We start from the raw sequence: 27,924 nt of genomic DNA, 5'->3' as shown, positions 1-27,924 counted from the left end.
CTAGGCTCCACTATTTATTTATAGCTTCTCACAGTTATAGCTGCTCAGATGAAAAGTGTGACAAATATGCTTAGACTGAGTGCTCAGTCACAACCCCAGTGAGGGTTATTTTGAATGCCTTTCTCTCCACAACTTCACTATACTTTAACAATGGAGGATTGACTGCCCTCACAAAAGAGGGAGGCAACTAAGCCTGAAATCTGAAGCCCACAGAGGAGCTGTATAGATACAAATAGAAGGAGAAAAAACAGTCTTTACTAAAAAATGAGAAATATAAAAGTTCAATGCTGGTATAGGCTTCTATTGATTAAGGGCTTGGCAATGCTGCCCTTCAGTGGCAGCCGACACGAAGCACTTTTTGTGCAGAGAATATTGTGCTCTGGAGATATGTGCGGTGTACTGAGGCAATGGGAGCAAATGCATCAATACAGAAATAGACACATGCATTTTTCTCATAATCAACTTCAGACGAAGAGTATTTCCTCATCTCCAAGAGTCATTCCTCTCAATTATTCTTTTCACTGCAACTGCATCAGTTACTCATTGACTGTCAGTCGGAATCATGAAAGAATGTACCTTTCTGAAGGTCAGGCGCACACAAATGTCACGTTTTGTCTCAAAGAAACAAAGATAGATGTTTTGTGGCACTTGCCTGAAAACTAATCTTAGCCGGTGATCCATCAAGTACCAAGTCTCAGCCCCACTCAGCGACGCGGTTTCATCATCCTGGATCCAAGGGCAGCCCGATCCATCCCCTCTTTTGGTTCCTCGCTCTGGAGATCAAAGTGTCTGCACAGAGAAGCAAAGTAAAGTGAAAAAGTCACATTTAATTTCATTTGTAAAGTATTGTTCTCAACTGCTTTATGGAAAAGTGTCCAAACTCTGGCCCAGTGACAAGTGTTTTGGTTATGTGATGGTGTTGTACACAGAGCTGCACTGACCTCACAGTGACATTTCTTCCAAGTTTGTTATCATTCGGGCGCAGTCCATATGTAATTAAATACAACCAGAAGGTGCTTGCAGTTTATAAAAATATAATGTACCACACTTTGATCCTATGATGCCAATATTTACCACCTCTCAAAATGCCACCCACGTAATAAAACAAAGTGCCAAACAAAGTATACAGAAGAAAAATTGCATTTTCTAAAGCCTAAACACACGCATAAACAACAGTTACCACTCACGGATCACTCCTTCAATTCATATGACAAAACAGAAAGCACAACATTTATCATATTAGTACGCTGGTTTAAACAGTGTCACACTCATGGTGGGCCACTATTGTTTCAACATAGGCCACGAGTAATTGGTATTTGGGCTTATCTTTCTGGACAAAATATTTGTGACTTGCTCTTTCATGCATAGTTTTACTAGTTGTTCCATTAGGTTATTTCTTGAATAATTAATACTGTCCTCTGGGCTAATTTATATTTTAAAGGGTTGCGATATATTTTTTTCTGCCAAAGAGATGAGAAATTGATTCATCTGTCAACATGTCCTTGTTCCTGCTTCCAATTTGAGGTCCTGAAATGCATTTACACAATTCGTCCAGTAGATGCTGCTCATTCCCCACACCTTTGTGCATCTCAGTCCCATCCTTGAGCCAGCATTAATAGCTCGTAATTGTCCCTGACCAATCAGAGGACCAGTGGGCGTGTCTGTGCTGTTACTACAGATACTCGCACAAGTTTGCTACAACACGTTGCCTGCTGCACCCATGACTTTGTACGTCAATGACTAGCTGCAGTGGCCCGGTCGAGACAAACAAACCTCCTGATTATGTCGAGATAAAGAGCACCTTGGGCTGTGGCTCCGTCCGATAATGGCGTGTTATGGTTCTTCCGGAGAGGATTTCCCGGGAAAAGTGATGCCCACCAGCGCGGACCCATGCACGTGTAATAAGAAGTGCAGGAGTAGTAGTACTAGGAGCAGCAGTAGTGTCGTCTTCCTGGGATTATTTCTGCTGTCGCTGTCTCTTCACGCTGTCACTCTCGTCTGTTATTTGGACTTGCGGTCTGAAGTGAAAAGGGAAATTATACATCAGAAGCGGGACTCAATGTTGACAGCTGAGGAGGAGACTGACCTAGTTGACCCTACGGAGGAGTTTGCTCTCTTACGCCCGCCAATGGACACCGGTGTTGTGCGTCAAGAAGAGGTAACTATACCCAGAAGACGGTACACTTCAAATTTCCAAAATGCAGTAACCTTTCCAAAAGTGCATTGTCTCCATTCCACAGGGGGAGGGTAAATTCCTGAATTAACTTTTGATGAGACCTCCCGTTACCTCAGCTGTAGCGGTGTCAGGTTTTGTGTCTGCGCGCTATTATGGCATGTTCCCGGGCAACTATTCTTGCCACACATCTGTCAGTTTGAATGACCACTCCTATTTACGCAGCACGTTTTGGTCAATTTGTTAAAGATTTAAGCCTACCTGCTGGCACTTTTGGTTGACATAAGATGCTTGTAAACGCGTGCTAATATAGGTGACCACCTCAAACTGAAGACAAAGAAGGTCAAGTTGTGGGGGGACATGGTGGGACAGACTTGGGAGATTTGAGCTCCTTGATAACTGCAGCAACATCATATATTCATTTTCAGAAAGCTGGAAGCCTTGATTTCTTTGTGAGACAGATTTATCATATTTTCTGTGCAGACCTCACTTTTTATGCAATTCATGTGGTATCAGTGAAAAGTGAAAAAATTATCTAAATAAGTGGCAGTGAGACACAGTGCCCTAAGTGGACAGCCAAAGGCAGGACAGGTTGTCATTCTATAAGTGGGGGCAGTTCCTGGTAGAATTTAGTAAATCTATGCTTCCAGAGTATCTTTCAAACTGGCTAAAGGGATTCTGGTGGGTGCAGACTGTGTTTAGGCACTTAGCCCAGCTGGACTCACACTCAGGTCAGTCAGCGCGTGCAGCAGGTGGACAGAAATGCTGTGGATGACTAGCAGGTGCAAAGCCCAAGGGCTGATGTAAATTCATCAGGACTTAGATGGGGCACTTGGTACTTGGAGGTGGGCCAGCTTTCGTCTCACATGTGTTTTCTTCTCAAGCAGTCAGCTCATTGAATGTTCATTGTGTTGTATGTTTGGCTTTTGGCATCTAGACCCTCACTCACTCCACCCATAGCTCAGTGATTTCATCAAGGCAACCAAGAGTGGATCTGGATTTTGCTCACATGTTAATCATCACTGTATAACATTTTGGAGGGAAATTATTTTATTTTATCCTAGACTTGTAGTAACTTTACATTAATGAATAAATATGATTTTAACAAATTCCTCTTGTTAGAGTATAATAAATTGTGAAACAATTCATTTGAGTCTAGACCAGCCTCTCTGCTATCTTGGATACTGTGGTTTTCCTAAGCTAAAGTGGAGCTGGATGGCCCTGGTATTGAACCCAGATGGTGACGCTTCATGAGGTGAAAGACCGTGGCTGCAGCTGTAAATATTTAACAACTCTGTGATGCTGTCCTCGCCAGATGTCTGCATTAAACAACTCTGATTACACATCCCACAGTTTACATAGTTGGAGAAACAGGAGCATGTGGCATTTGGATGCAACAGGCGCACTTGTTAACTTTTGGAAGATGTGTTCTTTGAAGAGACTGTCTTGCAGTTTTGGCTGTTGTTTATTGGAGATTTCATTCACATCCTCATCAAAGGGATCATGGCAACAACTCTGAAATCTAAAATGAAGGCCAGGTATACAACTAAGTAACAGAATAGGAAAAGAGCATTTAAAAATGCCACCACGAAAACAGTGAAGCAAGGGCATAAACAGACATACCATATACAACTGACATAAGCCATTGAATCAGAGGAGATCAGCGTCAGATATTTTGTGCAGACTCAGTTGTGGTTTTGCTGTATTTGAATAAGACAAGTGCAGCCCGGCTCCATGCAAAGACTGACTTCGCCCATGTCAAACAGATCTGCATGTTTTTAGGCATTGTCAATGTTAAATCAACTTGTCATATTGTGTGCCTATACTGTAATATGGATGACATTAGCTTGGGGACGTGACGTTAAAGTTAAGCTGCTAAAATGCCTGGACTATAGTTCGGACAGTCTGACATTGTTTCCATGTTGTTTATACCCAGTGAACTATCTTTTCATTTTTTCTTTCTACAGAAAATCATTGGTCTCCTAGAGTGCAGTGAAAATTTTTTTGGCATAGTTATTTACACCAGATGCCCTTCCTTGCAGAGGAAGATGCCCCCCCGCCAAAGAATTCCTCTTATGACAGACACCTGATATGGGGAGAAATCAGAGTAAAATGAGCTTTAACATGTATGGTGATCACTGTTGAAGTCTTCTGGAACAGCAGTGGAAACTCTCATGTTCTTCTGTCCAAAGGGATTTACAAAGATGAAATACAGGCTAACTAAGGCACAGCAAATAAAACACAGTTTGAGAATGTCAAATATCCATCAGAAAGGACTGGGAAGTTTTCATCAGCTTTACTCCTCAGATGAAAAGAAAGGACAACATTTGTCTTCACGCACGCCAAAGCGGCTTTCAAAACTAATGTAGCTGTTCAGAACAGCACACACACAGTAGAATGTGCCTTCAAGATGTTACATGATAGTAATAATAGGGAGAAATAAACATTTTGGTAAGATCTTGTAAGTAGAAAGTGATTCATTATGTGAAGCACTTAACATCTCACACTAAGGCTTAGATCCTTCTGGTTCCTTAGTAATGAGAGCAAATTATTTGGTCATTTATGACTTGGGCCAAGGAAGTGAACAAACAGGCTTCCCCTCAACAATCCCTGTTGTTATGCCCTTGAGCAAGGCAGTAAATACCAGCTGTGCAGCAGATCCGTGCTGTTCCCAAGAGTAAAAGCGCCCCACTGCGGTGTGCCTTTCTTCAAGTTTAAGGTACAAGTGTGATGCGGGCTTAAGCAAGTGGCGAGCCTTTGTTCACCTGACGCGGGGAGTGAAATGTAGTAAACGTGGTCCCTGGCTGTGTAATTGCTATAATATGGATATTTTTGATCCTGTGCCTAATATTTTTCTTATAACTATAATATGAAATAATTTTCCCTTCTGATGTATGCCTTCAAAGTCACACAAAGAACAGATGCTGAAACATCTGGAGTCTAGTTAACTGCTATTAAAAAAGTCAGTTTGATGGGACAAAAAGTCCCGAGCAGCATACAGTCTGTGGAGCACCAGGGTGGGCTGTCACCCACATCTACTGGAGCTAGGGCCAGAGACGTATCATCAGAAATGGATCACTGTGAGAAAGGTGTGAGAGCATAGGACAGGGGGAAGCAACAATGGAAAGAAGTCTCAGAGGTTTTCTTTTGATTGAATAGTTTTGAAGACACAAATGTTATTATCAGAGTCTTGATCAAAAACATTAAAAGTTAAATATTTTCATAGCTTTTGGATGGGAAGCATGTCTGCCAACTGTATAAAATGTGATTGGCTGCTGACAGGAACATATCCTTTGGGTTGCATTCCTTAGTGTTAGTAGGAGATCTTCTGAATATTGGATTATTAAATTACAAGTTTGGGATTAAAACAGATGGTGATGGTGTTTGGGGAGTGACCGTGTATCATTTTAAAGATATCTAAATCCTGTTGACCTTATTTGAGAGTCCTGGGGAACTCCTGTGTCCCAGTCACCATCTGGAACCAGCCCTCAGTTTCACCTCCTGAACTCACTTGGCCTGATGTCATTCACTGACTAGCATTTCATTCAAGGACGAGACCACTACAACTCAATAGTTAAGATTTTTTTTGTAAAATTATTTAGAGAACATGTGAATTATAATTGCAGAATATAGTCAGTTATTTGGGAAAACTAAACTACTTTGCCTCAAGTGTTAATAAGACTTAAATAAGATCTTGCAGTGAGTAAATTACATATCCCTGTAGTGACTGAATTTTAGTCATATCCTCATGGAGCAACAGGGAATCGTGCTCTCTTCGCACAAGTGCACCCCCCATGCTTTGAAGAGTTGAAAGCCCTCTAATTAATAGCATTTCACCCTTGCGTCGAAAAAGAATGGTTTACTCAATGGTTGGCACTAGGCATACATACCAACACATTGTCATCCTGATTTACTGTAACTGTGCGTGCCTTTGAGGGATATGAGGGCCATAAATGTTGTAATTAAGTCAAATGAAGCAAACAAGAGTGCTAAACCATTTTTCATAGTCATTTCATATTAAATGATTCTCAGTGTAGCATTTGTTAAGCATTTCATCTTTTCAACACAATTTTGGTAGTAGCCAAGCAGATTGCTTGTTTGTTTTTGTTGTTTTGAACAGGCTTTATCTTGGGCCAGCAATTGTCTGTTGAATCATGTTTGGCTGTCACAACAGACGAAAGTGTTATGCCATATGTCCGAACATACACCCGAATTCTTTGAGAAGTAAAAGCGGCTCATATGCCAACAGCTGGAGAGGAGATGTGGAGACACCTGCACACCATTTGAAGGGCGAACGGCGCTGCTCGCGGGAACATCTGGAGGTCTGTGTGCCGATTCAAACGCTCCCAGGGCATACTGCTCCATCAGGCTGGAATTCCCATGCTTATAAGGTCAGACTTCGTTGGCAGCTGGTCAGAAATATACACTTTTCAACTACTTTGAATTTGCCTGACATGGCCGGGTGGGGTGTCTAACATGATCCCAGCCCATCCCACACCACAGAAGGAGACCACCACATCTGAGAGGAGATATGGCGAAAATCAAAACATAACTTTTCATGTCTGGCTTTTGGTGGCTATCCTCAAAACCACTCAATGAGACACTCCGGGTTCACTCAGCGCTGTGGAGACAGGCTTCTGTTCTATTTCCATTTGCTTTACACAAGGGGAAGTGCTGATCTTGTACCTTACTGTGCAAACGCTAGCAAGGTTGTCTGCAGTGTGTATTGCAGCAACAAGCTAAACCATGACAATGTTTCTATTATCTTTTGATCCATGTTAAGGTACCGCACGTGTCACTGCTTCACAGTTGTAACTTAGCCAAACTCCAAGCAGATGTCCAGCACACTGCTCATGTGGTTGCTTGTCCACAGCAATTTGGAGCCTGTGCGCCTTGCTGTCATGCCATTATTTATGATGACAGTCCAATGTGTGACCGTATGTGATCTCCAATATAGCAGAGCATGACACAAAGAAGGGTTTGGGTGGTCTTGCAATGTTAAGTGCAGAGTTCCTTTTTCAAATCATATTCTGGGGATATTCCAGAATTTCTAATCACGGACTGGTTTTTGCATTTTGGATATTGTTCATTGTAAAATGTGATGCTTGAATTAGATGTGACATGGTTCATTGGACTGTGGTACACTGGCTTCCTCCAATGGTGAATTTTTTTAATTCAACTGCAGTTTTACTGCTTTGTTATGATTTTAATCTGTTCGCCCACCTTTAGTTATCCTGGTGCAACAGTTTGGTTTCTTTTTGTTCAATGATCTTAGTTCTGGTTTAAAAGTTCTCTGTTCATGTTTATTAATGGTGGTAAATGGGAAGCCAAATATGTTATGTGGTTCTTGGTGTTAACAGTTGAGAATCAAGGACTAGGCAGATTTTGGACAGTTATCGTTAAGGGCAGCATGTTTCACAGAGTGTATGTGAAAGTAGGCCAATTAGAACCTCAGCTTGTGGTTTGTCCCGCCACTCACTCACCCATGGAAGAACCCTGCCACTTGATTGAAGTCTTTCCTGTTTTCCTAGATGAGCTCAGACCAGCGTCACCTAAATCCTCTTCTTTGTTTTTTTTTGTTTTCAATTCCTGCATTCTATCTCCTGATATGGACTGAAACCAGGGGCCACGTGAATGGGAATTGATCTCAGATAAACCACAACTCACCTGGTCCTTTTGTGTGAAAAGTTGAATTTTAGAGCAGACATGTCCAGGTGACTGTCTCTGCAGAGACAAAAGTGACTTATGTTACAGGATAGGTTACAGTGCAATGGGGCAAACAATGACTTGGCAATGACATGTTTCACTGGCGGACAGCACCTCACTTCTTGTTAAAGGCCCCTTGTTGTCTCTGTGCAAACACTATACTATATATAATGGTTCAATGAACATTTTAAAACTATTAGATTCAATTCTTCAGGTGAATTATAAGTGTTGTTAGCAAAAGAACATTTCAATTATGTCAACTGGACAGACATTTTATAGTGAAGACATTTCGCAGCTCATCCAAGCAGCTTCTTCAGTTTTGACTGCTGTTTTGTTCTGACTGCTGTTGTCTGTGAACACTGATCAGACATAACAGTAATTATCAAAACATGGTTTAACACAATTCAGCACAACTAAGAATTTGCACAGTACAAGCTAAATCTCCAGGTACTTCTGACCAAGGTCCTGGCTCATGATCTGAAGATAGGTGCTGCATGTGGTCGCTCTGACCCAGACAGGGAGGCCCTAGTTGAAAGATGCCTTAAATACAGAGATATTTCCATTAAGATGAGAACAAAGTCCACAATTTTCCATGTTGAATTTTGATGTATTGCAACAAGAACCAGAAAAAATACCTTCTTCAGCAAATTGTGCTATAGTTTCTCATCATCACAGAGGTTGCGATTTGTTTGGTTGAAATAGAGATAAAAGATTAATTTACAAAAAGGATGGACAACTGACGAAACAAAACTCCCAAATCACCAAGCATCTTGTTGACCTTGGTGAGAATGGTAACCACATTATGGTTGCCACAATTACAACTTTGATTTTTACTTCACCTATCAGTAATTATATGGCTTTGTATTTTCAGTTTTACAGATGTCTTATTTAATACCCATTATTTATTTGCTTGTTTTACAGAGAAAGTTGCGGCATCGAAATGGCGACTTCCTTGATAAAGAAGACCACAGAGAAATAACACAGCGGACAAAAAGAAGTCCGGGAAAGCAGTTAGACTCAGGTACATGTTTAGTCTTTACAGTGCAAATGATCCTAATCCATACCGACAGCTATTCCTCTAACAAACACAGCCTTTGAATCTTCACACTTGTAGTTAAGAGCGCAGCACCTGCATCCCAGCGTTCGGCATGTCCGTGCCAATAGCGTGTCTTTTCTTGAGCAATGTTTCCACAGCTCTTATTGATTTGAGGGAGATTTGGGGCAGTGTTAACAGAAGTTGGATACTTTTATATTTTGAAAACAATTTGTTATTGCTGTTTTTTGTTATTTGTTATTTACTTATTTTTTCAGCTTTGTTCATTCTTGACAAAGCAAAGCACCTAAACCACACTGTTGTTGTCAAGTTTACAGAGAAAGAGATTAAACAGAATGGAAATGATTATTGGTTGGATTGCAAACAGGGACAAACTGTTTGGGAGGGTTTCACCAATTTGAAGCAGACAAACAAGCCCATGTCATAACAAGAGCAGGCCCCCGAAATCTCAACTCCTGCGACATACTCAGTCAAAACTACACTGTTAGCTGCAATCGGAGACTTCTAAACTCCACTAGATAGTTTCAAACAACCTGCTGGGAAAGCCCATCATGTGACTTAATGACTTCCATTAACAGTCCTGATTCATCATAATCAATAGTTTTTAGACAAAACCATCTGCTCAATATGTCTGAATTAGCTTGTGTACTTTTTGTTTAGAATGTGAGCTATGCAAATAAAAAGTATGCCTTTGAAGTTGATGTCTGAGTGCAACAAGTGCAGCATGATCACAAGGCATTCCACAGTCTGTGGCGTGACACTGAATACTTGCGGGGGTTGTGTAGTGATTGTGTTTAAATTAGAAGAAAAAACTCACCTTTGAGACTTTCTACATAAATCAGTAAAGTCCCGAGCCTCTAAACACTAATCATTCCCAGGTCTCTCCTCTGCTCTGAGCTACAGACAAAGGCTTTTGTAATCTCAGCCTTGTGTGCGTTTGTGTGTGTGTGTGTAAGTTTGTAGCTCCTAACGGGCACCAGATTGGAGATAGGCTGCTCGTTAAGACAAATCTTTACGGATGCATCCAGTCATTTAGCCAGGGGAGAAACACTGGCCATATGTTATAGAGGACTCAAACTGTGAGGTTTTTAGGTTAAATGGCCTTTGTAGTTGTAATGACATGGTGAACACAAGAGCAGTGAGACTGCTTGAGCTGCAGAGCCATAGTGTTTGTGTGTCATACATGGACATAGATGCCCATATAAAGGCTGTGTGTGTGATCACACACGGGCATGTGTGTCTGTAAGAAGATACACACACACATGTATACACACTTTCATCTGCATTCTCCATCTGGGCTTAATTCAAAGAAAAGGATTTTGGCAGGATAAAGTATCTCTCTAATGATCTTCTCCAGTTCCACTGCCTGTGAATGCTTAAGGCACTTGTTCATACAGAGGAGGTGAAACCGCACTTACAAATTACTACACTAGAAGATACCACAGACTGACGTACCTTCAGTGCACTGCAGTGCACGCAGCCTCTGAATCTGTTATTTTGCCTTTGCAGATACCTGTAGTGCATGTGCTCAAGATGTTCTCTAGGATAATCATTGTTAATAGTTTTATTACTTTTTTGTTACAGAGTCAACGGGGAAAGAAAAGCGGAGAGAAAAGAAAAAAGGTGATCCATATTATTTACTGAAAGCCTATTATATGTGATTGAAAATGCCTGGCAGACAGCAGACATTATGTCAAATTAAAGCAGATTTTGACAAAAATTACTTAAGTTATTTCAACTTAATACTGGTCCATTGAGGTCAATACAGAAAAAGATACATAGTAATGCCAGTTTTGCGTCCAGCTGTTGTGGACGATATAATGTTAAGAAATTGACTTGTGATGTTGGCAGTTGTGATCTGGGTGTTTCTGCTTTATGCAGTGTACTTTTTCAAACTCACTTCTCCTATTGGCCAGCCCCCCTCATGCTCTGTGGAGTGGCAGTCAGATTTAGCCTATCACAGAGATGTGTGAACTCTCATAAGAAGCAGAGTTTTCGCATCGGCCAGTCTGAGAGAAATCCATGATTCCCATTGCATTATGATTATGATCACCCCAGTTGCATTTACCATCACTTCATATGTATATAACATTGGTCACATTGTAATATTTTGATTCATTTGTACAGGCAGAAAAAGGCCTGTGCCGGGGCCCCCCGGCCCTCCCGGACCCCCTGGCCCTCAGGGGCCCCCGGGCATCCCTGGGATCCCTGGGTTTCCAGGAAGTAATGTGATGGGGCCAGCAGGACCTCCTGGGCCTCCAGGACCACAGGGACCTCCGGGCGCACAAGGCCCAGCAGGTATGTGTGTTAAAATAGAAATGACACCATCAATATACCGAGATAGACAAAACTCTTTTCAAGCCAGAGAAGTTAAAACACCCACAAGTTTCAAGATGAGTTCTTAGATTACAGTGCACGGAGACACTTTCCCACACTAGAGGGGCTCTCAAGTTGTCAAAATCAATGAACTCATTGCTTTACCAGAGAGACTTCTGATGCAGATGTCAAACACACTGTGGGATCACAGTGATCTATGTTCCAACTATTTCAGTGTTTGTTTTATTTAAGTCATGTCATTTCAGCTGTGATAAAGTATGTCTTTATTTTTACAGGGATTCCAGATTCCAGGTCCAAAACAAAAGAGTTCCAGGTACATCCGTTTAATCTTTTATAATTATATTTTCAACATTCACAATGTCCCCTATGCTGATCTTCTTAATTACTTTGGGATTATTGTATTTCAGCCTGCAGTGGTTCACTTGCAAGGGCAGGAAACAACAATTCAAGTGAGAGAAGGTGAGTCTCTTGGATGTTAATTCTTGAAATGACAGAAAACAATTGAAATGATTTCAAAAGCAGATACTGACTATTGATAAATATGACGCAGCTTAATAATAGGCTTGAGGCCAAATGTAAATAGTTATTCAACATACGTGTGTATTGTACATGTAGTTTCACTCCTGAGACATTTACATGGACTGTATCTCTCTTTTGTTGTTAAATATTTAGATCTCTCTGAAGGCATCCTCAGAAACTGGAAGATGGTGTCCATTCATCACCGGGTGTTCAAAATGCACTCTCGCTCTGGAGAGCTGGAGGTGCTGCTGGACGGGGTCTACTTCATTTATAGTCAGGTAGAAGTGAGTACGGTCTTGACGTAACTCTTTAAATCTATAGTTCAAAGCTAAATTAACCTAAGCACAATGTCTTGCTGCTCATGCATGTTTATAAATTAACAAATACATATTTAAAGTAAGGCTGTCTGTAACCTGTCAGGGCCACACTTGTCCTACTGGGAGCTTTAGACAACCTCTGATTGTGATTTGTAATTGTTACTTTAGGTGTACTACCTCAATTTCACTGACATCGCCAGCTACGAGGTGATGGTGGATTCCAACCCTTTTCTACGCTGCACCTGCAGCATTGAAACAGGCCAGCGCAAGTTCAACACCTGCTACACAGCCGGAGTGAGCCTACTGCGCGCTGGTCAGAGAATATCCATACGTATTGTCTATGAGGACACACTTATCAGTATGACCAACCACACAACATTCTTGGGAAGTGTCAGATTGGGTGAAGCACCATCTTCTGGACAGAACTGAAAACTACACACTCAAAGACTGCAAACACAACATTCCCTCAGACTTCATCATAGTGTTGATGAATTGATTCCAACTGTTGATAAGCAACATCAGCTCAAGTCTTGTCCCATGTGACTCTATAATTAGGATTATTTAAATCAGTGGAGTTAATAAAGTGGAAAAGGCCTTTGGGTGACTTGAGCTTTGTTTCAAAGCTCTCTATTTAAAAAGGACATGACAGACCGTTATGTCTCCCTTGACATCTATCGAGTGTGAGGAGAAAGGCTTTGATGAGCCACATGTCTCCTTAGTCATCAAGCAAATGTTTCTATTTATAGTCACTATTTCTGTCAAAACAGCATTTCTTTATAACAAGGAAAGACACTGTGCTGACAAATGATTATTTACTTCTGTGCTGTTGGACGATCTCCCTGTCTCCAAAAACATTCATGATTCAAATAATTTTGACCTGTTATTTGTATGCACATGGACATTTACTGGGTATAAACAGATTACATTTAGTGATATGAGAGCCATTAAACACTTTCCGATGTCCATGCTTTTGCGGAGTAAAACATTTAATAAATCAATCAGTAATTTAAGACTGAAGAGAATAGCTATTGAGAAATAACAAAACAACAGCACTATGTATTTTGCACAGATTTGCACTAAAAGCATCCCTGCAGATTAGTGATATGTTTGTTACAATGCTATTTAGTTAACGTGTTGATTAAGCCATGTGGGAAAATTATTGTTTATACATTTTTGTACATATTGTATATAAAATGGAATATACTTTTGTAAATTGATTTGATGGATTAAAGTATTTCATGTTCGGTCTAATTTTACTTGTTTCTGTGGACACCTTTTCCGGCACCAGAGGCAAAACGTAATGAAGTAATAATAGAAAAGTACAGTACTGTACTAAAGAAATTTTGATACTTTTTTACTTTCACTTTACAACATTAGAAATAGATATCTGTAATTTATATTCCACTAGAAGACTAAACAAAAATATACCAATACATGCTGGAAAAAAATAGATTTAATTGTTTCTGTAGAACAAAATTCAGCACAAATCTTTATCAAAATCAATACATTTGAAGCTTTATTAGATCTCAAACTCTGCGCAAAATACTTTTATTTTTTACCCTTTACAAACGTTTTCAAACTTTAGTGCTACTACTAAGTCGATTTTATTTTTTTTTTTTTTATGCAAATCTTTTACTTGTGTTTTTTTTTTTTTTCCTTTGGTATCTGTACATTTTCCACTGCCCAGCACACAGCACACCTCAACTACAGACCATTACATTTCAAGCTTCTACTCCAACGGCTGCGTGTGCCCCCCCACTCCCTTCACCTCCTCTTATCCTCCAAAGCATCATCATCATTCTCCACTGCCCCTTTGCCACCAACAAAAACTAACCGACGACCATTCATGTGCAATACACCTCATCTAATTTACTTTTTTGTTCTCTCCAGGACATAATGTAATTTGAGAAACACACAATGTAATTTGCAATAAGTTGTCAGAGCTCATGTTTTGTCATGTTTTAAAATCTGCTACATCATTTGAGAATTAAATCGCACACTTTCTGTGGGAGTCCGTGGGAAGATGGCCAAGATGTCTAAAACAAGGGGGGTATGTCACTGATTGCTTGAGATGGAGTCATCTTGGATATAGTACTACTGAGATTCATGCCATTAGTGAGTATTTGGATAGCACTGCAAAAATATTTCTACTAATTGCTTTGTTTTCTCTAAGGATTTGAAGCTTAGTGCTTTCCAAAAAAGGGTCTACGAAGATACCTCTTAATTGAAGGAACAGCTGCAGAAGAGGAACTGGAAGTACTAACTTCAATAGAGTCTGGTTGTGAAATGATCAACTGTAATCTATATGAGTAAGATGAATAGTTAAGCTCCTTGCCTGACTGGGTCCAATAGCATCTCTGCAGCGTATAGCTAACACTGACACTAACAAACAGCTGGTCAACGTTGTAGAGGTAAACCTTGGCTTTAGTGCTGTGCAAACCACTATTATTTTGAATCAGTGTAACTTTTCTTTTCCCAGAGGAAGTATAACAATAATTCTTTGGACCTTTTCTGACTGCAAGGAAATGCAATTTTAACAAAGGAAAACACAGTTGTTGTCCAAGTTGACGGTTATTGCTTGGTGTTTGGACAAGTATTGTGTCATTCTCATCCAAGTATATCTAAAATGATACGCCTCTGATTTGTTCCATCTATTGGTTGAATGTTCTGGATGTTTCACAGGTTTTGTTTCAGACCCCTCTGGGCTCTTATATATAGTGAGTTCAGCTGCAGAGGGGACAAAACCTGTGAGCTGTGTTGAGATGTGCTTGCCAATACATTTGCTGTACAATAACTAGAGATGGAGTTTTACAAGGTTCACTGTTTGAAATTAAGGATATATTAGAGCTTTACTTTTAAGTTTTCATTTTCAACATTGTTTTTTCAAGGAGAGTTTCAGGGCAGCAGGGTCATGCTAGAGCAGTCATCCCTTGTTTTTGGCCACTTTCCTTGCCTTCACTGTTTGAGTGCACACTTGAAAATGCCAATTCATGGCATTACATACATGCTCACTGAATGTATCAACATGCTATGTACGTGCTGACTAAATACCTGACTAAGTACACTGATCTTGAGGTGACCATAGCTGTCCATCTCTGGAGTCATTCTTCTTTATCCATGTCACTGAAACAAGACAGTATGGCAAGTGGTGGTAAATGCAGTAAGTGGTGTGTCTACAGTATAGGGACCACTGGATCCTCTTACAGTAAAAACACAAAACTTTTTTATTCAGTACTTTCCTGAAAGTTAGGAGTATCAAAGAGTAACAAGGAAATGCTGTTTTCCAAATATATCATCAGGGCATATCTTCCCTCTGCAACTGTTTGCCTTTTCCTCTTGAGCTGTTTATGTGAGGTCTAGTAGCCACACTGGTGCAAATGAGCTGCAGAAGGCACAGGAGGCACAATGGTCAAACCAATGGGCTGTCTTCTTTTCATTTACATGCTGCTGAGCCATGACCTTTATTCAACTGGACAGCCATACTCAAAGGTACAATAAAATGACTGTATTATTTGTTCTCTATGTATTTTTATTATTAATGAGTAATGTTTCTTTGAATTGTAAGGAGCAGTCCTGGAGCAACCACAACCTCTCTTCTGTCCCTCCAGATTTGGAAATGGGACTCAAAAGACTCGACCTGTCCAATAACTACATCAGACAGTTACACGCGCTTGCCTTGCCATACTTGGAGCAGCTGGACGTGAGCTCCAACCAGCTGGATCTCATCTCCGAGGGCTTTTTCCAAAACCTGGCTCAGCTTGAGGAGTTGAACTTGTCCCGGAACATGCTGAACAACAACGTCAACAGTAATGGCAGGGCTTTTCAGTCCATCAACAGACTCAAGATTTTGGACATATCTTTGAATGGTTTGGGGAATGAGGCAGTGGAATTGTACCTAAAAAACAAATCCACTCTTGATCACATTAAGATGAGTGGTAATGTTTTACAGTGGCTTTCACGGAGCATGTTTGAAGGTAGTAAAAACTTGAAGGCTATTTCTGTTGACAACAACTTGATATCAGTTATAGAACATGGAGCATTTGAGTCATTGTGGCACTTGGAAAAACTAAATTTGGCTCAAAATAACCTGGCTAATATTTGTGATTTTAAATTGTATTATCTTAAATATCTCAATCTGAGCAGAAATTCAATTGAGTTTTTTGTCACACATGAAAATGACCTCCCATACAGACTTGAAATACTGGATTTGAGCTTCAACAAACTCCTCTTTTTTCCAATTGTCCCGAAACTAAACCACTTGAAGTATCTGTACTTACAGCAAAACATGATTGGTGCTATGATTTCAGAGGCCAAAATAGTTACAGAAGGTAATGCCCTTTACAATGAGATTGTAAATGGCAATTATATAGCAATGAATAAAAATTACCTCCATTATAACTGGAGACTAATGCCACTGATATACATCGATCTAAGCTACAATCTTTTTCAGACATTTCCATTAGAAACTTTAAGCCTTCTCTCTAGCTTGGAGACACTTAACTTTAGTCATAACTGCGTGGACAACATTAGCTGGAATATTAGAAATGACAGTGAAAGTGGATTCAAAAGACCCATTTCCTATTCCTCACTGAAGCATCTTGATCTCCAAAGCAACAAACTGGTTCATATATCTCCACTCTTTGTTGAGACACTTTTACAAATAGAGACTTTGAATCTGCAAGATAATTCAATTCAACTCTGTTCAACTGAAGACCATTACCCATCATCCTTTGACCAAAAAAACACATATCCCCATATGCCCTCCTGCATGTCATTTGGACCATTAAAAACACTAAAACATCTAAACCTGAGAGAAAACAACATTAAAATATTGTACAATTCCACTTTTGAAAGAATCAATCTAGTTTCTCTAAATCTTGGAAACAATCCCTATATGGTAATACAAAAAGGGGCACTAGAGGTGATGCAGAAAACACTTAAATCTCTGATACTCAGTGAACTCAACGTCTCTGAAATAGTTTTGCCCTGTATGTCTGCTTTAACTCAACTTAACATATCAAACAATATTTTAGATATCTTGCCAAGCAATATAACCTGCTCACCTCTTATGGAAATTGACATAAGAAATAACATGTTACACTATTTGAACCAGTCTGTGGTTTATACTTTAAATAAGCATGTCAAAATAATACATATTAGTGGTAATCCATTTAAATGTTGCGAGAATACATGGTTGACTGTGCTGAATGAGCCAAAAGTGACAGTGCCAGATATGAAAAAAGCTCAGTGTGTAACTGGGGGTGTTAAAATTCAAATGCAAGAGTATCTTACAAATTATACAATTTATTGTGGTGCTGTGAACAAAACCCAACAAAATTATAATTTTGGGCAGTGGCTGATTGTAACTGTATTTGTAGTTGTATTGTTTACAGGTGTTTTTATATTTGGTAAAAACATGTGCTCACTGTCCTCAATTGTGTGATTTGATTTTATTAAAATGGCTCAAATAAACGTCAAAGGACATCTTGAATAATTATTTTAACTAGAGTAAAAACTTGTAGCCCAACTGCACCAAGCTCTCCAGAAAGTGTATAAACCTCAGGATGGAACGTAAAAAAAAAACGTTGTTACCATGGAAATCCGCCATGTTTGTGGCAGTATTGCAAAACTATCCTAGATAATGTTAAGATACTTAACTATGCTTAGCTGTTTTTATAATCTCTGCTCTATTTCATTATTGTACTGAGTTCATGTGAAGATAAAGGCGGGGATCACAGCTGTGAGACTCAGATATGTCAAGACAAATACATGATTCCAATCTATCTAATAACAAACTAACTAAATAGGACAAGAACAAGAAAATGGGGGCGATGTTATGACCTGGTAGTCAGAAAACACCCCGGAAGGATGTTCATCGCAGAGAGACTGGATTGCGCGCATCGTGCCAAGACCAAGGCCAGGACTGAGAGTGAAACTCACTGTATAGGCGTAAACATGGCGTCTCTGCAACAATAATAACATTTATGATTTTAAAAGATTAGCAGATTTTTAAAGATTCATGGAGTTCTGGCGTATGACTGTTTGAATATTTTATCAATCAGAGGTAACTTTGCCAGGCTATGCTAACTTTACCTAAACGCGGGCACAAACGAGTTGCCTCTGGATAAAGCTGAAGAAAGAGCAGGGCCCTACCACATAGACGACTAACTACTAAACAGCTGCAGATGAAATGAGACGACTGTTCCTCTAAATCACCGTATAAAGTAGGCCTACTAAAGTTAGTTTGCTGATTCGCCAGCTAAAGTGAAAAGAAGAAACACTGCAGCATTTAGGGCGCGGCTCCACCGTGATCAGTGAACGCAGCAAGGTGAAAGCACCGACTGCACATTTCCACTTGTTTAACGCTTTACTTGTCTGGGAGATCGCAAGGCGAATCAGTGAAGATATTTAACTGTCGTATGCTACACAAGACAGTATCATTATATAATAGGTGACGTATATGATTGTTGAGCTAATTCGCTAACTAGTTAGCAGTGGAGGAACACCTAGAGCAGGCCGCCACCATGAGGGCTCAGCTGCCAAATGTGGACGCTTTGTCCTCCTCCAAAATCTCCCAAAAGGTGCTGCTGACCTACAAATTGTTTTTATTGGAAAATGCCCGTAATGTGCTCAACAAGGAGTTGGACAACTCAGCAAAAAAGGTAAGATTTCCATAAGACAAGTGTCCACTATAAAGTTTTTACAAAAAGTAACTCCGAATCAAAATATAAATTTTCTCAACATTTTCTAACTCATAAAAAATAAATTATACTGCATGTTTGTTTGTTTTTATTTTGACATTTTATTTTGATTAGCCAAGTAGCCAGAGGGGGCATTTGGACCCTATTTCAGTCTTCACTAAGAATTTGTAATAGATGATAAATGTAAGAATTGTGCGTGTTTGTTTGTATATATGCCCTTAGGCTTATGAAGAGGTCAACGGATTTTTGAATTCGTCTCTCCCAACTAGTGCTTTCAAGGGTCTTTCAGAAACTTTGGATGCAAGATGTCAAGCTATTGAAAAGCTATCTTTAATGCTTAGGAACTTAAATTTTGGTAAGTTAAGGGTTAATCAAAGTAGTAAATGTATATTACTTTATAATATTGATGTTTATTTGGATGAATACTGTACTAATACTTTTCACTCTTCTTGCACCATCACAAGAAGATTTTGATCAATATAAAATGGATCACAATCAGCCAGTCAAGGAGAAGTATGCCTTCAAATTTGGACCTAAGTTTCAGGACATGTTTATTATGCGATCTTTGGGCAGAGCTGTTCAAGTGCTTGGAGCCAGCCTACCTTTTCAACATTTTAAGCATTTGATAGTGCCACAAAAACATACCAAGTGGGACAATACCAGAAACATTAACCTATCCACATCTCAGGTACAAGAGAAGGATTCCGTTTGTAGTGCCTCATTTGGCACTCTGCAAGAAATTGAAATTCAGAAGGAAAAGGAGGAAAAAAATGTGGAACAAGGCTCATCCCATGAAGCGATCCTTCTACCTGCTACTTGTCACACTGTTGAAAGTAATGCTCACAAGTTATTGCTACCTCCGATTCATGTGATTCCTCAAGCAACTAGCTACAATGAGCCTTATGTAGGTGTCCCTACCACGAAATGGGGACGTGAAGATGACATCCAAGTGCAACATCAAAAACAAACCTCCTCTCAACTTCTGCACTTTCTCAAAGTAAAGGCTAAAAACACAGGTGCACTCAATGCCACTGTTATGGAGTGGAGTAATAGTTTTTTGGGCCTCCCAACACCAATATGTTCAATTCAAAACACTCCAAAACAAGCATACAAATTCAAACAAGATGCTGTATGGCCCACTGGTATGTTTTTTGAAACTGAAAACCATGTACCACTTTTCAAGCTAAAACGTCTGGACTCGAACGGCTCTCTGATCTATACCTGTGTGATTGCAAGCAAGACAGAACTGTGGGACATTGGGGACATAGTTACAGATTTTGACTCTGAACGTAGCTCAGTGTCCAGTGAAAAAACATCTCTGATGATGCCCTCTGATGACACAGTTCAGTGGGCTGATGCTGCTGTGCAGAAAAATGATTTCACTAGTGTAAAACTGAACATAGGGAATGTTATAACCATCCCTGAGTTTCAACATAAGAGATTTGAAGAGATTCAAGTTGTCGTGTCTCACATTGTCAACCCTGGCCATTTCTACATTCAGCATGCAGATGCAAAGGAAAAACTGCAGACCCTTACCACAGAGTAAGTTTGAATTATTAGGGTTTTAATACATTTGTCAATATAATATATAATGTCGATATTTGTTTTTCTTCCAGAGCCTGGAAAAAAAGTGATTCGTTTGCAGAACAGAACTGCATTCCAAACATTGGCACTAAAGTTATGGGCTGGTTTCCTCAACAGAAGCAATGGTGCAGGTCTCAGGTCACAAAGATCTGTGGAATAAGTAAAGGTGGGCTCTCAGTGGAGTTGCACATGTGTCCCTCTAGATGGCAGTGTTTCTTTACCTGTGTATTAATGTCCTGCCAGATGATATCAACAACAGCACTAAGGAGGTGTCCATCACTGTGGAGGTTAAGAGGTTGGACTATGGGGACTTCTTTTGTCTGTCTCTGTCAAATATAAAGGAGCTGACCTCTGAAATGGCTGTTCTGCCGCTCCAGGCTGTACAAGTCTCTTTAGCACATGTAAGTTAATAAATGATTCAGTGCCATTCTGATGCATGGGGTAAGTAAATGCTTTAATATGTTAGTTTTTTTGTAACTGTGTTCTACCAGCAATGTTTTGCCTTAGTTCCAGAAACCAAAGTGGATTAGGCTGTGCATTTGCATAAGTGGAAATGCTTAAAGTACCGTTTAAATGCTTTATTGGCATTTGTCCACACTTAAAATGTTTCCTTTATCACAGATTATCTATGTTCATGGTATTTTGTTGTACGGCCTTCAGGTGTCGCCTGTAAATGACAGAGGCTGGTCTGAGATGGCGGTGGATTGGTTTAGAGACATGGTACACCAGAGGATCCTTTACGCCAGACTATACCCAGAGGGACACAGGATCACAGTGGAGCTCTTCCTAGAAAAGGGCAACATCAAAGCCATGAGGTAGTATAGGAATATAGTACAAATATGATAATTGCATACAAATTGTAAAATACAGTAATTAGGTTAATGATGTAGGCTAAAACCAACTGGTGGGCTTTCAATAAAAATAAAGTTTATCTTAAACTCTTCACTTGACTCTTTTTTAGAGACTAAATCCTTCATATGATATGTATTTTATACCAATACATATGAAAAATAATTTGTACCTGTTTGAATCTGAATTGTAGGAGAGGTGCCTCCCTCTCTCTGAGACTGACCCAGAACGGACATGCAAAACATGACAAACTAAAGAATGGTGTTGGTAAATCAGTTATACTATACAAATCCATATTTATTTAAATGCATATCTCATGCATATCTCAAGTTTTGTTTTTTTGTGCCTGTGTGTGTATGCTTTTAGGTACTGTGCAACTTAAAAGGAGGAAGAAAGACTTGGAATGGGATATATAGCATATATTATATGTTATTATGTAACATATATTACGTATTAGAGCTGCCCGCCAGCTACAGAGACTTTTTTTTTTGTTTATTATTATTTTACATTATACTTGCTCTGGATTCAAAGCAAAACTTATTAAACATTTATTTTAATATGTAATGTTAAACTTTTTCTTATCTCAAAAGAAGAGAACATGCCGCTGTTTTTCCAATTTTCCAATAAATATTCAGTTTGGCCCACTACTTAGTCCCAGTTTTTAATTTTGTCCCTCTGTGAATATGAGCTTGACACCCCTGCCTTACAGGAACATTAAATAGTATACTTTTTAAAGATATGCTCCTCCAAAAATGTGTTTTACTCATTATCTAAACAACAACTGTTGACAGAGATTTTATAGCTAAAGCTGTACATGAAGAATACCTTTTCTGACAAGGGAATCAAGAACCAGGCTCAAAGCAAATAATTTTTGACAGTCCAGTCGTAGCTGTTTACTTGGAGCACTGGTCTCTCAAATGTTGAAAACATCTCCCCTTGAATATCCACACCGTTAAGAACTTTTTTTTTTTTTTATCTTCATTCAACAGCATTTAGTACACCTATAGATGTGGCAGAAGTCTGTGCCATTTGTCACTCCTGTAACTTTTTTTGTTTTTTTTTTTTGTCATGAATGCATAAAGGTGTCTGATAAGTGTTAGTAAAGAGATAAGACCTAGTTCCAGACCATATGTCTGCGTGTAGAGTATAGAAAGAATGTCTAGTCCTTATTTGCTTGTATATGCATGCTCCATCAAGGATTCTTATTTAGAGGCTTTTCACAATCTGTCAAGAAATCGAATGGGTCAGTCCGTATGAAATCAGCCATTTCCAAGGAATCTGCCCTATGAGCCATCTCAGATTTGGCTGAAAAAATGTCTAAAAATTTCTAAAATCACCGAATGAAGGAATCTCAAATTTTAGCTCCATCCCTTGAGTCATTCCTGAGTTATGGCCTGTTGAAATTTTGGGGCCGTGCTCACTTTTTCAGAAGACTTAATTTATAAGCAAGTTTGAGAGCCCATAACTTCATAAAAAATAGACCTAGGAAGCTGAAAATTTGTATTATTGTAGATTCTTGGTCATGGATTCTGAATCTGTTGTTGGGTATCTCTATTAAGGGGGGCGCTGTGGGTCCCCAAAATCTCACATTTAGTTGCCACTCAATTTTTATTATTTTATTTATTTCCAATTTTTGAGGTCCAAGATCTATTTACTCCAAGCAGATATTTACAAACTAACTGTTGAACCTGAATATTTGAGAGAATGACCATTTCTAACAACAATCTCACACTTTTCTGAGCTTTCATTTGGATGGTGTAGAGTCACAAATATGGTCACAGACCAAATGTGATCTATTTGGCCCTTCTTTGGACAGTTGTTTCCCCATGTGGGCACAGTTAGATGTTGATACATTTTTTACCAGAGAACCTTTGACATATTCTCATTAGTTTAAAGTAATAAACATCTACTATTAACTTCCTTAATTTCAAACAGAATTTTTGAAAATGAGCTCTCATAGGTGATATTTGGTGGAGCTTAGGTACTTTTCCACCTGCTAGAAAGGTTCAATTACCTTTAATAGTCTTAAACACTAACTGCCTGTTATAAGAGAAGACAATTGGAGATTATTTGTGGTACATTGGTTGGTCATTAATCCTTTGAGAAAATTCAACTATTAACTTTGTACAAAATTATGAAAAAAGGTTTGTTTGCATTATTCTATTTTTATTTGAGGAAGATAATTTGTTATCTCACAAAGAAACAGCTTTTCATGGTGTATAAGTAAAGCAACAAAAGTTAAAATAGTATCGATGGAAACTGATTAAAAGGAAAATTACAATTGGAATACTCATTGCCTGTTAAATCACAAAGTCTCTGATTCTATAACCATGGCTTTCAGTGCCACCATATGTATATTATTTTTGCACAAAAATATTACAAGAAGACAGTAATATTAACAAGGAAAAATTTGATACTGACACAAAAGTTACAAAAATACAGTCATCTAGTCTGTTATTTGTTCAACTGCTAGATATTACATTTTAAAAATTCAGTGTGAAAAACAACCTCAGCAGAAAATACCAACATACTGGAAAAATCTGCCCATTCTGGTGTCACCTGTTGCCACCTACATGTAGATCATGTGTATTGGTATCTTGCACACTAAGTGTTCCTAACTACTAACGGAAGTAATGTTTGGATCCTGTCATAATCTGCAGTGTCAAGGTGATAATTTTGTGCTCTTCTTCCCTGAGCTTCTGGTACCTTAATACAACAGATTATATGCTGAAACCCAACCCTGGGACCCAACATGGTTCTGCCGATATTCAGGAGTCCAGATGAGGGTTCTGTCGTTTCGATTCATGAATCTCACATAGGCAACACCATGTTCATCTGAACGCTCTGAAATATTCCCAATGAACCACCTGTTGTCATAAATACATGCTCTGTATTGACCTGGCTGGTGTTCAATCTGGCATAATCTCATTTTGTATTTCAGATACTGACACTTCGGTACATAAATGATCTTGAGATATTCTCATTTCTAATTTATCATTAGACACCGGCTGAAACTGTGGTGTGATCTAGTATTATTCACAGTCTTTGCCTTGCTGTAGCGCTCTTCTAATTTGGAAGTAAGTTCATGGTGTGTAATGTGTTTAGAGCTTGTAAAGAAAAAAACTTTACATTCTTTATGTTTTGCGAAGCCCACTCAAACATCTGGGGTGCAGTGAATATTTGATTGCTGTCAGTTGTCTGAAGACTGGTCGTTGCAGCTGAGCCTTTTACTGTGCCACCAAAACCATCACAAGCAATGTACCACAAATAATCTCCAATTGTCTTCCCTTATAACAAGCAACTAGTGTTTAATGTTATTAAAGGTAATTTAATCTTTCTGCAGGTGGAAAAGTACCTAAACTCCACCAAAAATTACTCGTGCTCATTTTTTAAAATTCACTTTGAAATGAACAAAGTTAATAGTAGATGTTTTTATTATTTAAAATAATCAGAATATGCCAAACTTTCTCTGGTAAAAATGTAACTGTGCCCACATGGGGAAATGACTGTCCAAAGAAGGGGCCAAATAGATCACATTTGGTCTGTGACCATATTTGGGACTACACTATCCACATGAAAGCTCAGAAAAGTTTGACATTGTTGTCAGAAATGGACATTCTCTCAAATATTCAGGTTCAGCAGTTAGTTTGTAAATATCTGCTTGGAGTAAATAGAGCTTAGACCTCAAAAATTGAAAAAAAAATTGAGTGGCAACCAAATGTGAGATTTTGGGGGCCCACAGCACCCCCCTTAATACCCAATATTTGACAACATATTCCGAATCTATGACCAAGAATCTACAAGCTTTATTTTTCATGAAGTTATGGTCTCTCAAACATGCTTATAAATTAAGGCTTCTGAAAAAGTAAGCCTGGTCCCAAAATTTCAGCGGGCCATAACTCAGGAACGACTCAAGAGGGAGAGATGGAGCTAAAATTTGAGATTCTTTTATTTAATTTTAGAAATTTTTCTGATTTTTTTTCAGCCAAATCTGAGATGGCTCATAGGGGAGGGCCGCTGATTTCATATGGACTGACCCAAATTTAATAGAAAAATAAACAACAGATATAATAATCCTTTGTTGCAGCACTAAATATTTCACTCATTTTTACTGTTTTTTTTTTTTTTTTTTTTTATGATAAAGTTGTCTTTTCATATCTGTTACTTTGTATAAAAACAGTTCTTTATTTGTCATGCAGAGCATTACATTATCTTTTGTTGTTCAAAATAACAATTTGTGTTTGGGCATTTTGCTGTAATAAAAATAATTGTTGGTTCCAAGTTATGCCATTTGTAAAGTGAGATTTATCCTAGCACCAATATAGATGAGATCTGTTCCATTGAGAAAATTACAGACCACCCAATACTTCCTACATCTGTCATAAGTGACGCAAAACACATTACGCTGCTGTGGGTCATCCCACAGGCCATGACAAACGGCTACATTGTGCTTGCACAGCAATTAGCTGATTGTTAATGGAAATTGTATTAACTCAAAAGAATCTGCCATTCAGCTTTTTTCCACAAATACTGTGCAAAATCTAAACATTGGTAAAAATCTGTATAAAACATTGATTAAAAGTAAAAATAAATGGAAAGTAAAAACATACATTAGGCTACATAACAGAGGTAGTGAAAAAAGTATTCTTATGACACAGGGATTATACTTCAGTTTACTGGCAGAGAGCAGTTTACAGTACTGGTTTGACTGGGCCTGTCAGGGATCCATGCTCTCTGTGACAACAGGTCAAAGCAGTCCTTCCCCTCCCTGCCCTGCCAAGCACAATAAATAATGTGGCAGGCTCCGGCCTTTGTGTCCACACAGATTCTTCTTTTGCCCGGGGTAGGCGGAAATTGAGGCGTTTGATCTGAATTGTAAAGGGGCTTGTTGCAGCCCAATAAAGAAGGCCATTGTATGTAAATTGTTTATATAAGAGCATATGACTGTTACGGTGCAGGGCACTGGCTAGTGTCGGAGGAATGATTAGCATTTTCCTAACGCATGCTGTTCTAAATCCAATCTTTTGACTTTATTTAAAGAGCAAAAACACATTTTTCACATCTCTTCAGACTGTACACATAATTGTGTACCATCACAGCTTAAGGTAATAAGAATACTAATACTATACATATCTTTATACTCCTATTGTATTGTAATGCATTGTGAGATGTTGATGACAGACTGTCATAACCTTGATTATGATTAAATGTGTGATTGTTATATTTTACAATGTTTACATCTACATCTGTAAACAATAAAGGTCTGTCATAATAGGATGCCTTGGCAGACCCTTGGAACCTTTGCTGGCAGTTTGTCAGTCTGTAACTGGGCTGTAGGTCAGTTTGGGAGTACAGTATTAATACAGACTCAGAATATCACGTGGCTTATTGAATGATCTGCAATTGGCTTTGACCTGTTGCGTATTGTGACGGTGCATGGTGGTAGGCCATCGCCCCTGCTTTTATACAGCCACTCAACTTCTTGTCCTGTGTCTTACTGTTGCAAAAACTGGATACTCAGCAAAAGCTAAAGATGGCAATCTTTAGATCTGGCACCACCTATGCTGCTTGCACTACCGGCTAAATCTATGGTAAGCCTCTATTGTTAGTAGACAGCATGGACTGTGAGTCTAACCTGAACCTACTGATAAAGGCCTTTTGATCTGATGACCCTTAGATGAAAGTACATTTGATGTTCATCTTTAACCCATTTTTTGTTTTTCAGACCTGGAGTCAAAAATGAACTGGGGTTCCTTTTATGCCGTTATCAGCGGCGTAAACAGGCACTCTACAGGAATTGGACGCATTTGGCTTTCTGTCATTTTCATTTTCCGAATCCTGGTACTGGTGGTTGCAGCAGAGAGTGTGTGGGGGGACGAGAAGTCTGGCTTTACCTGCAACACACAGCAGCCCGGCTGTAACAGCGTGTGCTATGACCAGTTCTTCCCCATATCCCATATCAGGCTCTGGGCACTTCAACTCATACTGGTGTCCACTCCTGCTCTGCTGGTGGCTATGCATGTAGCCCATCGGCGACATATTGACAAGAAGATCCTGAAAAGGTCTGGCCGCGGCAGCCCTCGGGAACTTGAACGCATCAAGAACCAGAAGTTTCAGATCACTGGAGCCCTGTGGTGGACATACATGATCAGCATTATCTTCAGAATCCTATTTGAGGTAGCCTTCCTCTACATCTTCTACTTGATCTATCCTGACTTTAAAATGGTGCGCTTGGTGAAGTGTGACTCCTACCCCTGTCCCAACACAGTAGACTGTTTCGTCTCTAGGCCCACAGAAAAGACTGTCTTCACTGTCTTCATGCTGGCTGTGTCTGGAGTGTGTGTGCTGCTCAACATGGCTGAGGTGCTCTATCTGATTGGAAGGGCCTGCACACGCTGCTTCTGCAGATCTAAGGACGAGTCCAAAGCAGACTGGATCAGCCAGAGATTGTCGTCTTATAAACAAAATGAAATCAATCTGCTAACAGATCAGTCTCTCAAGTCAAAGTTCACTGTGACTAAAAAAAGTCCCACCGAGAAGGGTGAAAGGTGTTCAGCCTTTTGACTCTTGCAAGGGAACTTAACTTAGCAGCTTTGATCAACACCTTAACTACAATACTGTATATGGCTGCAGAATTTCATTGCACATTTTCATGAAACGTTTAAACTGAGAAGAAAACAAAAT

At 39.3% G+C, this 27,924-nt stretch overlaps 3 protein-coding genes across 4 annotated transcripts; all 3 read left to right on the top strand.

Annotated features, from left to right (window-relative positions):
• The first annotated feature begins 1,662 nt into the window (after positions 1-1,662).
• On the top strand, positions 1,663-13,346 carry eda (ectodysplasin A). 2 transcript variants are annotated; one of them, XM_055159386.1, is made up of 8 exons: positions 1,663-2,158; positions 8,801-8,900; positions 10,518-10,556; positions 11,061-11,231; positions 11,546-11,583; positions 11,678-11,729; positions 11,943-12,067; positions 12,275-13,346. In XM_055159386.1, exons 1-8 carry the CDS (start codon positions 1,826-1,828, stop codon positions 12,533-12,535), a joined length of 1,119 nt encoding a protein of 372 aa, XP_055015361.1. In that variant the 5' UTR covers positions 1,663-1,825; the 3' UTR covers positions 12,536-13,346. The 2 variants fall into 2 exon arrangements, with proteins under 2 accessions (XP_055015361.1, XP_020784664.1); XM_020929005.2 differs by having other exon boundaries at positions 11,943-12,073.
• A 2,162-nt stretch (positions 13,347-15,508) lies between these two features.
• LOC129410563 (transforming growth factor beta activator LRRC33-like) lies at positions 15,509-17,549 on the top strand. Its single transcript, XM_055159031.1, has 2 exons — positions 15,509-15,595; positions 15,672-17,549. Exons 1-2 carry the CDS (start codon positions 15,512-15,514, stop codon positions 17,547-17,549), a joined length of 1,962 nt encoding a protein of 653 aa, XP_055015006.1. The 5' UTR covers positions 15,509-15,511.
• A 379-nt stretch (positions 17,550-17,928) lies between these two features.
• LOC110163023 (uncharacterized) lies at positions 17,929-27,804 on the top strand. The gene is made up of 9 exons (XM_055159030.1): positions 17,929-18,768; positions 19,030-19,183; positions 19,275-20,349; positions 20,424-20,557; positions 20,635-20,792; positions 21,052-21,206; positions 21,434-21,507; positions 24,628-24,646; positions 26,964-27,804. Exons 1-9 carry the CDS (start codon positions 18,631-18,633, stop codon positions 27,802-27,804), a joined length of 2,748 nt encoding a protein of 915 aa, XP_055015005.1. The 5' UTR covers positions 17,929-18,630.
• Positions 27,805-27,924: the final 120 nt, after the last annotated feature.

The sequence above is a fragment of the Boleophthalmus pectinirostris genome, unplaced genomic scaffold, assembly GCF_026225935.1.
Source record: "Boleophthalmus pectinirostris isolate CB_2022bp ecotype Guang Dong unplaced genomic scaffold, ASM2622593v1 HiC_scaffold_23, whole genome shotgun sequence".
Lineage (NCBI taxonomy): Eukaryota > Metazoa > Chordata > Actinopteri > Gobiiformes > Gobiidae > Boleophthalmus > Boleophthalmus pectinirostris.
Note: the sequence above shows the minus strand (reverse complement) of the source record. Positions and strands in the feature narration are given on the sequence as shown.

Coding starts and splice junctions, on each gene's coding strand:
- eda (XM_020929005.2), top strand. CDS start 1,826: ATGGCGTGTTATGGTTCTTCCGGAGAGGATTTCCCGGGAAAAGTGATG. Junction 10,557..11,060: donor GCGGAGAGAAAAGAAAAAAG/GTGATCCATATT, acceptor TCATTTGTACAG/GCAGAAAAAGGCCTGTGCCG. Junction 12,074..12,274: donor TCATTTATAGTCAGGTAGAA/GTGAGTACGGTC, acceptor TTGTTACTTTAG/GTGTACTACCTCAATTTCAC.
- LOC110163023 (XM_055159030.1), top strand. CDS start 18,631: ATGAGGGCTCAGCTGCCAAATGTGGACGCTTTGTCCTCCTCCAAAATC. Junction 19,184..19,274: donor TAAGTTAAGGGTTAATCAAA/GTAGTAAATGTA, acceptor CATCACAAGAAG/ATTTTGATCAATATAAAATG. Junction 21,207..21,433: donor GGCAACATCAAAGCCATGAG/GTAGTATAGGAA, acceptor TCTGAATTGTAG/GAGAGGTGCCTCCCTCTCTC.
- LOC129410563 (XM_055159031.1), top strand. CDS start 15,512: ATGGTCAAACCAATGGGCTGTCTTCTTTTCATTTACATGCTGCTGAGC. Junction 15,596..15,671: donor CTGGACAGCCATACTCAAAG/GTACAATAAAAT, acceptor TTGAATTGTAAG/GAGCAGTCCTGGAGCAACCA.